This window comes from Eptatretus burgeri, chromosome 3 (genome assembly GCF_056783735.1).
Source record: "Eptatretus burgeri isolate ZD-2024b chromosome 3, Ebu_testis_v1, whole genome shotgun sequence".
Classification (NCBI taxonomy): Eukaryota; Metazoa; Chordata; class Myxini; order Myxiniformes; family Myxinidae; genus Eptatretus; species Eptatretus burgeri.
This window is the reverse complement of record NC_140963.1, coordinates 125745043-125759113: the sequence shown is the minus strand read 5'-3', so window position 1 is coordinate 125759113 and position 14071 is coordinate 125745043. Positions and strand designations below refer to the sequence as shown.

Sequence of the window (14071 nt, the reverse complement as noted above, 5' to 3'; positions counted from 1 at the left end):
AATTCTCCAGATCTTAATACGATTGAGCATCTGTGGGATGTGCTTGACCGACAAGTCCGATCCACTTCGCAACTTACAGGACTTGAAGGATCTGCTGCTAATGCTTTGGTGCCAGATACCACAGGACACCTTCAGGGGTCTTATAGAGTCCATGCCTCGGCGGGTCGGCACTGTTTTGGCGGCACACTGAGGACCAACAGCATATTAGGCAGGTGATCATAATGTTTTGGCTCATCAGTGTACATGCATACACACAAATGAACAAGCAATATGTAACATGCTGCACACACACATGAGGAAAGTTTGTTTCCTGGCATGGCCCGTCCCAAATACGTACCGCAGACAGTTTGATCAAAAGAAGGGTGAGAGGTGGGGGTTGTGTAATACCGGATAGCACCGCATGATGCTATATGACACACATTTATGTGGAGAGAATTGGGGTCTTCCCCAACCCTGAACCCCCTCCCCCAGATATGCTGCCAGACAGAAACCATACTTGGGTTACCCTTAATCAACGTGCAAAGTTTGGTTGGATTTGGTTCGGCAGTTTTTTTTGTTGTTGTTGTTGAGTATTTGAAGAACATGCAAAACAAACAAACAAACATACAGTGCCAAGAGAAAGTCTCCACCCCCGTTCAAAATTTTCACCTTTTTCACTCGAATTGACCAATCTGGTTTTGTATTTTCAATTAATTTTCTGAAATTAGGAGAATTTGTTTTTCACTTGGAAGTTGTGGGTTACGATGTGTGAATAAAGGTGGAAAAAGTCTGATTTAATGCAATTCAATTCCAGGCTATAAGGTAACAAAAGGTGAAAAATTTGAAAGGGTTTGTATACTTTCTATAGGCACTGGATATACAAATATGCAAATTCAGTTTTACAATGTAGATTATATTTTGAAACCTCAGTGGTATCCTGCTCTGTCGGTGTACATGAATCAACAGCCGCCAGCTTTTACACAGAACAACATACATTTGAGCTGTGCTGTAGTTAAAGAACAAACACGTAAATGTATTAAAAGTTTAAAAACCTCAGAGAAGTGGGCAGCTTATAAAGCAGGCAATTTGTTTCACAAGTTGCCCTTCGTTTGGCTTTGCGTTCTTGTTGGCACAGCAAGTGGACAAGATGTCCAACAAGTGATTCACAGGTGTCTGGAGTTGTGAGGCCTGTTCCAGCTAATGGCAGCAAGTTATTCTTGACGAATATATAGATATATTGTTATAGCCTGGAATTAAATTGCCTTATATTAGACTTTTTCCACTATATTTACACATCTTAACCCACAACTTCCAAGTGAAAAACAAATTCCACAAATTTCAGAAAATTAATTAAAAGTACAAAACTCGAATATCTTGATTGGATAAGTGTCCACCCCTCTTATAATATCAATTGTAAATTAGCTCAGGTGTAACCAATCACCTGCAAAATCACACACCGAGTTAATTGGCCTCCACTTGTGTTAAATTGTAATGATTGTGATTGTTTCAGAATAAAATCAGCTGTTCCTGCAGGTTTCCTCTGCTGGATAGTGCATTTCACATCAACGACTAAACAATGAGCACCAAGGAGCTTTCAAACGACCTCCAGGATAAAGTTGTGGAAAGGCACAGATCAGGGGATGGGTATAAACATTTTTCAAAGGCCTTGAATATTCTTTGGAGCAGAGTCATGACAATCATTAAGAAGTGCAAGGCAGATGGTATCACCAAGACCCTGCCTCAATCAGGCCATCCCTCCAAACTGGTTGACCAAGTAACGAGGAGACCGATCAGAGAGGCCACCAAGAGGACAATGGCAACTTCGAAAGAGCGACATGCCTTCATAGCAAAGACTGGTCACTGTGTGGATGTGACAACTCCATCACAAGCACTCCACAAGTCTGGCTGATACGGTCGGGTGGCAAGAAGGAACCCATTACTCAAAAAAACCCATCTTGAGTCCCATTTGAGGTATGCAAAAAACCACTCCCGAGATTCTGAAGTTATGTAGAAAAAAGTTTTGTGATCTGATGAAACCAAGATGGAACTTTTTGGCCAAAATGTAAAACATTATGTTTGGCGCAAACCCAACACAGCACATCACCCAAAGAACACCATCCCGACTGTGTAGCATGGTGGTGGCAGCATCATGTAATGGCGATGTTTCTCATCACCAGGGACTGGGGCACCTGTCAGAATAAAAGGGAAAATAGATGGAGCAAAATACAGAAAAATCCAAGAGAAAAACCTGCTACCTTCCGCAAGAAAGCTGAAATTGGGATGGAAATTCACCTTTCAGCTTGAAAATGACCCGAAGGACACAGCCAAAGCTACAATGGAGTGACTAAGGAACAAAAAGATAAGTGTCCTTTAGTGACCCAGTCAGAGCCCTGACCAAAATCCAATCAAAAATCTGTGGCATAACTTGAAGATTGCTGTCCATCAACGCTCCCCACACAACTTGACTGAGCTTTAATAGTTTTGTTCAGAAGAATGGGAAAATATTACCCAATCAAGGTGTGCAAAGGTGGTAGAAACCAATCCCTACAGACTCAGCTGTAATTACTGCCAAAGGTCAGTCCACCGAGTATTAACTCAGGAGGCTGGACACATATCCAACCAAGATATTCTAGGTTTGTATTTTTCATTAATTTTGTGAAATTTCTAGACTTTGTTGTTCACTTGGAAGTTGGTGGGTTACGATGTGTAAATAAAGGTGAAAAAAGTCTGATTTGATGCAATTCAATTCCAGGCTGGAAGGCAACAAAAGGTGAAAATTTTGAAAGGGGTTGTACACTTTCTAGAGGCACTGTATATGCAAATTCAGTTTTACAATGTAGATTATATTTTGAAACCCTAGTGGTATCCTGCTCTGTTGGTGTACATAAAACAACAGCCGCCAGCTTTTACACAGAACAACATCCATTTGAGCTGTGCTGTAGTTAAAGAACAAACACGTCAATGTATTAAAAGTTTTAAAACCTCAAAGAAGTGGGCAGCTTAGAAGGCGAGCGATTTGTTTCACTTGTTGCCCTTCGTTTCGCATTGTGTTCTTGTTGGCACAGCAAGTGGACAAGACGTGTAACAAGAGATTCACAGGTGTCTGGAGTTGTGAGGCCCGTTCCAGCTAATGACAGCAAGTTATTCTTGACGAATATATAGATATCTTGAAGCCAACTGACCTCCTGAGTGGAAAACAAAGAAGAAAACAAATTTTGTGAGGGAGTGAGGGACTCAGGATAAAGCAAGTTTCATCCACGTGTTGAGATGTGCAGTAAAACGCCTGCATATCAACTATTCCTTTAGACCACCTTGAATCCACACTTCATCCTTCTTCTTGGCCGTAATATTTTTCTAAACCCTGAAATTAGTACTTTTTCAGTACTCCTGCAATTTATCAACAATATCCTGTGACTAACAGATTCAATGAAAAAAAAAGCAGTGTGAAGCATGAAAAAAAACAACCCTAAACACATGATTATGCAAATCAGCACAAATGAGGGTCTGCAAAGCAGCTGAGCCTCGATAGGCCTGCAACAAATTCGTTTTGGCACTACGCACCACTCCAAGCTCGGGTTTGGCAAGTAAAGATTTGAAGAATTCCCAGGATAACGAATTGTGCACATATTAAACGACCCATCAAACAATTCCCACAGTTCTGCATTTTTTAATTATGCCACTGTAGGAGAGCCATATGGCTCATTAACGGTGGTGCAACAGCCAAACGAGATCCTTCCAATTGTAGCTTTCAGCCTGTCATAGTGGAGGACACGTTGTCTCGCTGCAGTCAAGCGTTTCAGCAATGAGCTTGTGAAAAAAAAAATGTGTAAAAGTGAAACTGTCATTAATCATTGGCCATCAATATTAAAGTGCATCTTGTCGAGGTTGATAAAAAGTAGAAGATCGAAAAGGTCGCAACAAAAAGTAAAATAAACAATTAATACTGCTAATTGTCAAACAGCAGTCCATCATTAATATTAACCACGTTCGTCTGGATACAATTGCTGTGTTGCTACACAATCCAGTACCACTTGGGGCACTACCATAAAAGATGGTGATCATGGTCAGAAGGATTTGCACGACTGTGCCGTCAACATTGGCCTTTGCAGTCTTGAAATTTGAAATATTAGCAAGACCAAATCTTTCAGAATCAACTTTCACGAATAAACAGCAGCCTCATAGCCAGAATCACAAAGCAAAAATATAAAAGGTTAAATAATAATTGATTTTATTGAAGGCAAAACAAGGAAGAAGATGGGGAAAAGGGCTGAAAAAAAAAAACAAGAAAGAAAGAAAAAAAAGACAGCAAAAGGGTAATTGCATTGTCTTGCTGACAGTAATGGATGGACAAAGATCTCCAAAGGGCATCATTACCATGGAACACTACAAATAAAAGTCAGCGTCGATAGTCACAGATATTCATAGGTTTATATAAACACGAGCTGTGGATAGCTGTGTTCACACAAAAAGATTTTTTATATGCAGGACAAAACAGTCAGCATGAATCCTTTGTTGGAAGCCGTTCATCAATTAATTTCGTTTTGTTTGCAGTCTGTGGCTGCTACTTGAATCATTCCTGAGAGAATGGCTGTGCCACTGATGCTTTGCCCCCCTATAGGTTGGAGCAAGTATTTGAATTTGTTCATGGTCCGGGTGATAGCTCGCCTACTCTTTGTGAAGGGTACCGTGGGATCTTTAATGGCCAATGACTAATGCTGGCAGATGCGACAACAAATTTGAAGTCCATCTGAGGAACGGTGCACACAGCGACACCTCGCCCTGCCTGTGAGACATCAGGATGATAGTTTATAGCTGGGCAGAGATTAGATCCTTGGCTAAATGATTGAGGCGAGTGTGAATACCGCTAGGCCATCCTGCCAGCTTGATGGAAGGAGTAAAGCTGAAACATAGCATTAACAAGAAAGAGCAATCGGAGATTGCAGACCCATGCCAGGAGTTGTTTTATGTGATGCTTGTGTGTTACTTAATTAATATATTCCAATACGTACAGTAATTATATGTAATTAATACATTCCAATGGTATGTAACGAATAGATGTACTCCGTTTACAAGAGTACATAATTAGGAGATGTACGAAACTTCCAATGGTACATAATGAAGACGTACTCACATATCAATAGTACGTAATAATTAGTAGACATACTCACTTTTTAATAGTATGTAATTGCAAGACATACTCACGTTCCAAAAGCACATAATTAGTACAAGTACTCATCTTCCAATTGTATACCCACATTTCAAGAGTCCTTAATTCATAGACTAATCTCATTTAAATGTTATGTAATTAATGGACGTACTCACCTTTCAAGAGTACCAAATGAGTAGATTCACTCACAATCCAATAGCATGTAGTTAGTCGATGTACTCATGACCCAATAGTACTGTAGCGACGCTGGCGGCTGAGGTTAATCCCTCTGACCCAATTTGTGGTGACAGGCGGTAAACACCGCCAGCCTCGGATGGTCAAACTTCTCCCTTGGAGGCCAACAGCCGAGACTCTCGGAGACGAATGTGCGCGCGTGGGGAAACATTTAAGCACTGCACCAGGATGGCTCAATGGCATGGGGAAATAGCGGTGCGATGGGCGCACATAAATGGATGCACAGGGGGTTTATACTCGAACCGCACGACAAATATACCGACACAGCCACTTAAAATGAACACATTTAATGAAAATAGACAAATATTTACAAAGGACAATAATCAGAATAAAATAATATGTGAGAGAAAATAATCCTAAAGTCTAAATCGAAGCATCTCAACACACAAACTTAAATTCAGACAAGGGACAACGAAATATAAGAATATCCTTCCTTTATTCTGGCACATAGCTTGGCCCAGAGATGGTCTTTGTGGAACTTGGAATCGAGGCGCTTCTATTTGCATGTGCAGACGCGTGCAAAATGGTGCCAAGTCGCTCTCTTGCAGCGGGAGAAATGAACGTCAGGCAATTCGTGAGCGGTACTCAACAACAAGGCTCAATGACCCCATGCAGCTGCTTCATGCGTCGATCGTCCTAACCAACCTGTGATTAGACATACATGAGGCTCAGAATCCGTTCCTCATGACCCAACCAAGAGCCAAAGGCCAGCGTCTTGCTTCACCACGCCAGCCAAATCTCCTCAGCATGAATAAAAGATCATGCCGTCTTCTACATGCATCGAAGGAAAGCCAGCCGTAAAGCCCTGTTCTTACAGGTCATCTCCTAGCTACATTCTCTCTCGACCGCGTGTGTCCCTCTCACTCCGCACTCAACCCCTTTTCACACTGGCATTGTGTGTGCGCTCTCCCGATCTCTCAACTCTGACTGACGTCACCCCAAAACACCATTTCCTCCTCTGGGGTGTGGCATGCTTGCACGAAACCCAGGAAGGTGGGGCCTCCGCCTGCTCGGCATGTTTGGCTCGCTTGTAAATACAAAAAAACGTAGGAGTAGGTTAAAGAGGAGAAATCGTAAACTGGGGGAACTCATTCTTAATCCCCATCTAATTAACACAGCACCCCCCCCCCCCCACGTGGTGACAAGTCACACTTAAGCTCAAGGTTTCCCTACTTAATTACACCGAGACATCTCCTACACATCCACTAACCAAACAACTCCATTCAATCCTAACTTTCCTATTAAATTCCTCCATCTACCCCCACAACACTAACAGTACGTAATTATTAGATGACTCACCTTTCAAAAGTATGTAATTAATAGACGCATTCACATTTGAATAGTACATAATTAGTAGACGTACTCATCTTGCAATAGTATGTAAATAGCATGTGGTATGTTTGGGGAGAGAGGGGAGTAACATTTGACCACAGAGAAGATAAGAATGTATGGAGTAGCATGGTCTGTGTACGAGTAGTTAGCCAATCTCGATGTAATAAGTAGGCACACGTCAGCTTCAGGATCGTCTTGTTTGAATGTGCACCATACAGGGTGGTGCGTGGTAATAGTTAGTTAAACATGATGATGAAGGAAATTGTGTGTATAAACCCCGATGAAAACCTCGACCGGGGGCACCAGGAGACTTCGCAAGAGAAGAAGAGAGGGGCGGAGCTACAACCGTTGCCCGAGGGGTGGAGCTATGGATCACCCCGGAGAGGCGGAGTGTTGCCAAAAGAGAAGAGACAGGAGCTTATTGAGCAGTTGGGGTGTGTGTGAGAGGACATGGAGGTCTACGGAGAAAGAATTTGGAGGAGAAAATTTGGAGGAGAAGTTCTGTGGAGAACGTGTTTGGGAGGATCGCAGAGTTCTGAGAGTCTGAGGAGAGTTTAAGAATGTCGTCCTACCTGTCAGTCTTCGCCCAGTGTCTGTTCATCGTGCGACCAGTCTCATCATCGAGCCCATCATCCTTTTCATCCCTCAATCACCTGCTCGCGGCTGCCCCGCATCCATCCTTTCACAAGCTACCACCAGAGCTGAGTCCCCCGGTTTTATCCCTTTCCAGTCTGTGTTTAAATATGGTGTGTGGTGCCATAAGTATAATTCAAATTGTATATAATTATTTATCAATTGCATTCCCTTCCTTACCTTCCAACCCGCAGTCGTGGTCCTTTCGTCGGGTCAATCTTCCCATGTTATTTGGTTCGGGAAGAAGCCCGTTTGTGTGACAAGAGCTGAGGTTCTCGTGTTTCTCCTCACAACCGCGTGCCGAGTCCACCATAATTCGGATCATCTCCACAGGAGTTAAAACTGTTCGGTACATCGCGAGATTTACATCTCCTGCCACAACGAGCTCATCATTAGTTGAGCCGTTGATGCTGCATTATGCAACTGGTAAACATACTCACATTTCAACAGTACGTAATTAATAGACTACTCACGTTCCAATAGCACATCACTGGTACATATACTCATCTTGCAAAAGTACGTAATTAATATTGACGTAGTCTTGCTTCAAGAGTACGTCATTAGTAGACGTACTCATGTTCCAATGCGACGTGAGTAATAGGACACGCTCTGTGTGGACAGATAAAGACAAAAAAAAAAACCCCAACAAATAAACTGAAGCAAATGGAATACCCCTCCTCCGGTGAGGATAATAAAAGTAATCAAAACATCCAAACACTTTCGGCAAATAAAGAAGCAAATTATGTAATAAAAGTTGAGAGAACTTCCAATCCGATACCAAAAGGGCAGTGTGTAAAAATTATGCGGATTGACAAAAGTATAGATCAACATCAGGCTTGGATGTCTTTTCAGACGACAAAATCGGCAAAGCAGAGGCTGCCAGGATGGCTTTGGCCTTCGAGGTACGCACACACCTCTCAGCTGTCTCGCCAAGGTTCAAATCCCAACCCAGCTATAAACTGTCATCTCAGTGTTTCAAATGCACGGCTATTCATCAATGTGTGCCGTCCCTCGATTGACATGAAACGGGCATCCCATCTGCCGGCATTCGTTCATGGACGATAAAGATCCGACGATGCCCTTTGTGAAAAGGAGGTGAGCTATCGCTGGCATCATGACCAAATTCCAAATTTCTTCCCGAACCAGCAGAGGGCATTGCATCAGCGGCACATCCACGCCCTCAGCCAATGATGCTACCCCACAGCCTTGCACTGCATATGAATGAAGAAGAATAATCAGCATCGCAAATCCAGTGAATACATAATGAAGACCCAGTCTTGTTTGTGAGGGCTATTGTCGGTCTATGTCATCAGACAGGTAGAACAATGGATTAAGTCAGAGCAAAAGAGGTCAAAAGATGCTCTTTCGCTCCAAGGAAGGGTTAACGCCTGAAAAATCTGCTTCTCAGTTCTCACACAGATTTGCAAGCAAACGTTTTGTCAATGGCTTTTTGAACAGATATTACTCATCCAATTATTCGTTCGTTAATCTTCAAAAACAATTTTTAACAAGCTCAAATGAGTTAAGATCCTCGTCCTCTTAATGATGACGTCATAAAAACGAATATGACGTCATTGTGATGTAGGAGGAAGTTTCAAAATCAGAGATGGTTACTCTCTGCGCTGGGTATTTTTACTTTATATGCCAAATTTCAGGAGGTTTTGATGAAAACTGTAGGCTGTGAAACAAACAAGTCCACAAGAAGAAGCAGAAGAACAACAACGTGAGTAAGACTGAGAGATCCTCCACGAGGATCTAAAAAGCACATTTTTCAGCAAAAGGTAACTACCTCGGGATAATATCTATCTGTTGTTGCAACATGTTGGTGAAACCATGTTCCCTCAAAGATGCAGACTCAGCATTTTGCACAATGCATGATCAAAGGAGAGAGAAATGTCATTCAATCATGACAAACCTCACATTTAAACCCAGTTTATGCAGATGCATCATCAACCAAACCCAACACGTCTATTTTCAGGTTGAACCACTGAAAAAGATTCAGTCTCTCCAATTTCAGGGCCTCACAATCAGTTGCCATAGTGTTACAAATCTGGAAGCCATTTGCACACAAACAGACAGCAGTCCCGAAGTTCAGTTATTTTGATAAGTATGTGTATCGTTAGAATCCATCCTGTGTCGAAAGGGAATTTCATGTGTGCGCTGCGGATTTATTTTTTGTTAGGTTTTATCAACGACAACAACAGCGGACCGTCGCCTCGCTCCACCGTCGCCATTATGCACATGGCCGAAGGTGAGGAGGTCAGCAGAGCTACAATCGCCTCAACTCCGACTCCGCCCCAGAAAGGTGGGAGTTGCCCCGCCTACCGTAGGCCTGTCCAATGAGGGACGGCCAGCGAATCGCGCGATGCCACCGTCCAATCAGGAGGCGAGTGGCGAGAAAAGAAATCCCTCAGACCTCAAGAGAGGCGGTGTGAGACGCATTCTGTCTGGCTGTGCGCACGTCTGCCTTGCCTGGTGTGGCCTGATCAAGGAAGCTGTTTCGGGCTCGATCGCCGGTCGGCTCGTCATCTCACTCATCCGCCTTCGTGCTGGCTGGCGTCTGACGCTCTTTCCCTCGTCCCTGGTGCTTGGTGCTGCGTTGTGGCAGTGGGTTCGAGTCCCGCCACCGGACAAGCTCGACCAGACCGCTTGAGGCGGACAGGTGCAAGCATAGGCCCCGGTCCCCCAGCTGAACTATCCTCCTCGGCAGACGGACCAAATAAAAGACCATTAAGGTCCATTTATTTTGGAGTGCGTGTGTGTGTGTGTCTGAGTGGGCCCTGTCCTGAAGTAGAATTGCTGAAGTGTTTTCTTTTTGTTATACATTATTTGCATTTATTTTATTCGGGTAACTCTGCTCTTTGTGTGCTCCACTCCCCGATTATTGTTTATAAATAAACCCCCAGTTGTTCAATGTACCAACTCGTTGTCTGTCGTTTCTCCCATTGACCCAGCACGGTGCGTATTGAGAATTAGGGAGGCTGTTCGTGCTGTAAATTGTTCATTTGGTCCGGCGCGGCTTTGGTAACTTCCACTTGGTTACGCCGGATCAGAGTCGGTGATTGCGACTCGGTTCGGACAAAGTCGGCTGAGGGTGTGGCATCCCCGGTAGTTAGACGGCATGGGTACTGAGGTAAATTGGAATTAGACAAGTGGACCCTACCTCACACTGTCAAAATATTGGCGACCACGGTCCGCGAAGGGACCCATGACCTTTCAGACTTATCCGAGAGTTACGACCTAAATTCCAGGTATTCGGTGGGAGACGACTCTACTGCTCCACCTGGTGGTCGTTTATCGCCACCGAATCCTGGCCCACAACAATATTTCCTCTGGAGGCCGTGTGTTAAAGGTGGGATTGTGTACCATGAGGTGGTGGTGAACTGTACTCCCAACTTGAAGCCCTGGAGGGAAGAGTGGAATCGAACAGACTGAGGAAGGAAGTTACAAAGGGAGGAAAAAAAGAAAAAAAAAGACAGGAATAAAGAAGTGGATGAAAGCAATAAATTATCATTGTTCCTGGATTTCTGGAATTTTCACAAAGAAGAGGTTTCCGGAAGAACACGTGTGGCTTCACGTGGGGGCGGGGGAGGGGGAGTCGGGAGGCAGGGATGAAAGAGCAGAGTGAACAAGACCTCGAGAAGTGGTGGAAGAATACAGAGGCCACCTACCTGTCTGTAATGAGAGAAGCAAGCCCCAGGTTTCTGCATTGGAAGATGCTTATGATGTCGAGAGCTTTGGTTTAAAACAGTATTTGGGAGAGACACATCCTTCGACAAACACACACACACACACACACACACACACACACACACACACACACACACACACACACACACACACACACACACACACACACACACACACACACACACACACACACACACACACACACACACACACACACACACACACACACACACACACACTTTTAATTATATTTTCATTTTTGTTGCCACAATAAGAACATTTTTGTACTATGCATACATAGGATAAAATTAACCGGGCGTTGTGGCGTGCGCCTGTAATCCGGCTACTCGGAGGTTTGGGTTGGAGGATCGCTTGAGGACGGGCGCTCTGCACTGGGCCGCGCTATGAGAGGGTGTAGGGCAGCCCGGAATCATGGCGGAACCCAATCCTTATCCCTGTGTCGTAAGAGGCGACCAGGGTTGCGTCAGGAAGGGCATCCGGCGTAAAACCTGTGCCAAATCAGTATGCGGATCATAACGGATGATCCGCTGTGGCGACCCCTAACGGGAGCAGCTGAAATAAGAACAACAAACATAGAATAAAATTAATAGTTAAGGAAATGTATGGCATGAGTAAGATCGCTAATAACATGTACAACTATGGAGATAACCAACAAGAGAGCTCCTCCAGGATGATATCAAGAGTAGCAAAGGAAATATCTATTTTGACAAATGAAGATTCTCCATAAAGAACTGGGCAATTCCACAATTTCTTCTGTGGTCAGTCAGCCTCTGGGAGTTTTAAGTTCCTTGAGCTCCCAAGGCCTTGCAATATTGAGCAGATCAGATCTGCAAACTGACTTCTAAAGCCAGCTGCCACCTCAGAGCCAAGCAATTTCTAATCTACAGTCACCTTATAACAATGTATAAAGCCTTCAAATAATTTGAAATGCCATGGCATGTACAAGGATCCACATTATTGGCTCATGCTACTGCTTCCATTTCTTGACCACCTTGAGGCCATGGACCTTGTGTCAACACCTTCTCCTGATTCGTTGAGTTTCATCACCTGCTTCTCACTCAACACTGCAAGGTTTGTGGCTTTAATCTTTTACTATCTCTCTTCTCATCATATTCCTTCTGCCCCGTCACCCACTCCTGCTCCTCCAGCTCACATGCATTATCTTGCTTGCTCGTTTTTTATTTCCATCAAGAAAGCCACACTTTGTTAACCTCCCCAAGTCGAAGCCTCACGCCTATTTCCATTATTTAATTCTCATTTTCCTTCACTTGTGGAAACATCTTCACAAGATTGCTGATTCACACTCTTCTCTCCAATCTCTCAAGACTGCAGCCCATCAGAAAATCATGGCCTCTCCTTTTTCTTCCTCTGAGCTTTTCCACACAGACTGACCCACGACCCTAACCTCCCATCCTAACCCCTTTACCTGCCACCCAAAAGCATCGCTGACTTCAAAAAGATTTGGGGCATGGGCCCCCTCAAGCTTCAGATTCCTCCAGTTCCACCCCAATAAAAAATTTAGCACATTGGCACGTGTATAAAAATAGGCTCATCGTTACATTTCTTACATTATATAAAGGATGTTGCAGGTGTTCAAATTAAAGGACTTTTTTTTGTATTTTCAACCTTCGAGAATTCAAACAATGAATAAAGTACAAAAACAAAACGATATCCATTCACAAACGCTACTTGATTCTGCAAGAGCTATCACAACGATTAAACATTTCAAATATGGTGACACAATGTCATCTTTTACTTAATAATTAACCCTCACCACCTATGGTTGTAGAACAGTTATATTTGTCAAGGAACGACCTTAATTAATTTCTGGGAAGCATTAGTGTGTGCCGTCTGTTGTGCATCTTTGCAAAGCGATCAATGATGGCATCCTCCGACACACATCATTCCTGCCTGTAATGAATGCTTATTCATGTGTCTGACTCAGACTTCAAAGTCTGATTTCAAAGCCATGAAGTGACCTATCATTCCTCCCATGGGCCAGTGCCCAGCGATGCCTCTGCCGCCACTCCTCTCGCTTGGGCATGACCAGCAAGGGAATTAACAAACAGCAAAGGAAAAGAGAGAGAGAGAGAGAGAGAGAGAGAGAGAGAGAGAGAGAGAGAGAGGGAGAGAGAGACAGAGAGAGAGAAACAGAGAGACAGAGAGAGAGACAGAGAGATACAGAGAGAGACAGAGACAGACACAGAGAGACACAGAGAGACAGAGAGAGACAGAGAGAGACACAGAGAGACACACAGAGAGACACAGAGAGACAGACAGAGAGAGAGACACAGAGAGAGAGAGAGACAGAGAGAGAGACAGAGAGAGAGACAGAGCCACAGAGAGAGAGACACAGAGAGAGAGCCAGAGACAGAGACAGACAGAGAGACAGAGACAGACAGAGAGAGAGAGACAGAGACAGAGACAGAGACAGACAGACAGAGAGAGAGAGAGACAGAGACAGAGACAGACAGAGAGAGAGACAGAGACAGACAGAGAGAGACAGAGACAGACAGAGAGAGAGACAGAGACAGACAGAGAGAGACAGAGACAGACAGAGAGAAACAGAGACAGAGACAGAGAGAGAGACAGAGACAGACAGAGAGAAACAGAGACAGAGACAGAGAGAGAGACAGAGACAGAGACAGAGGGAGGGATGGGGAGGAAACACTGAAACCAGCAACTAAGAGGATTGAGTTCAGAAGGGTCAATGTGAGAATAAAGATCGTGGGTCAAAATGGGTGATTTCATGAAGTGGTGGTGCACTACCTAACTGGAAGCCAAAGTAGGAAGAGTGGGAAAGAACAGCGTCTGGAAGGCGGTTCCATCGACGGAAGAAATGCGGAAAAAGGGGGTTGAAGTGTGCCGCCATCCTGAATTTTGGATGTTTCATTAGGAGAGTGTTGCAGGAAGAATGTGTGCATGCTGCGGGTGCTGGGTACGGTCTGACTGAGAGCAGAGGGAACAATATTGGAAAAGATTGCATTAAAAAAAACAAAAAAAAAACAAAAACCA

At 43.9% G+C, this 14071-nt stretch overlaps 1 protein-coding gene and 1 pseudogene across 4 annotated transcripts in view; one reads left to right on the top strand and one right to left on the bottom strand.

Annotated features, from left to right (window-relative positions):
- The window catches only part of CTC1 (CST telomere replication complex component 1), a 414875-nt gene that overhangs the window by 267985 nt on the left and 132819 nt on the right, over positions 1 to 14071 (bottom strand). For 2 of the 4 annotated variants that reach the window (XM_085875488.1, XM_085875489.1), the window contains exon 3: positions 2962 to 3164. The exons of the other annotated variants lie outside the window; for them this stretch is intronic. In XM_085875488.1, the coding sequence (XP_085731614.1) occupies positions 2962 to 3164 (203 nt within the window). The remainder of the gene's footprint in view (positions 1 to 2961; positions 3165 to 14071) is intronic. 4 annotated transcript variants of the gene reach the window in all.
- On the top strand, positions 11347 to 11487 carry LOC147030928 (signal recognition particle RNA; annotated as a pseudogene).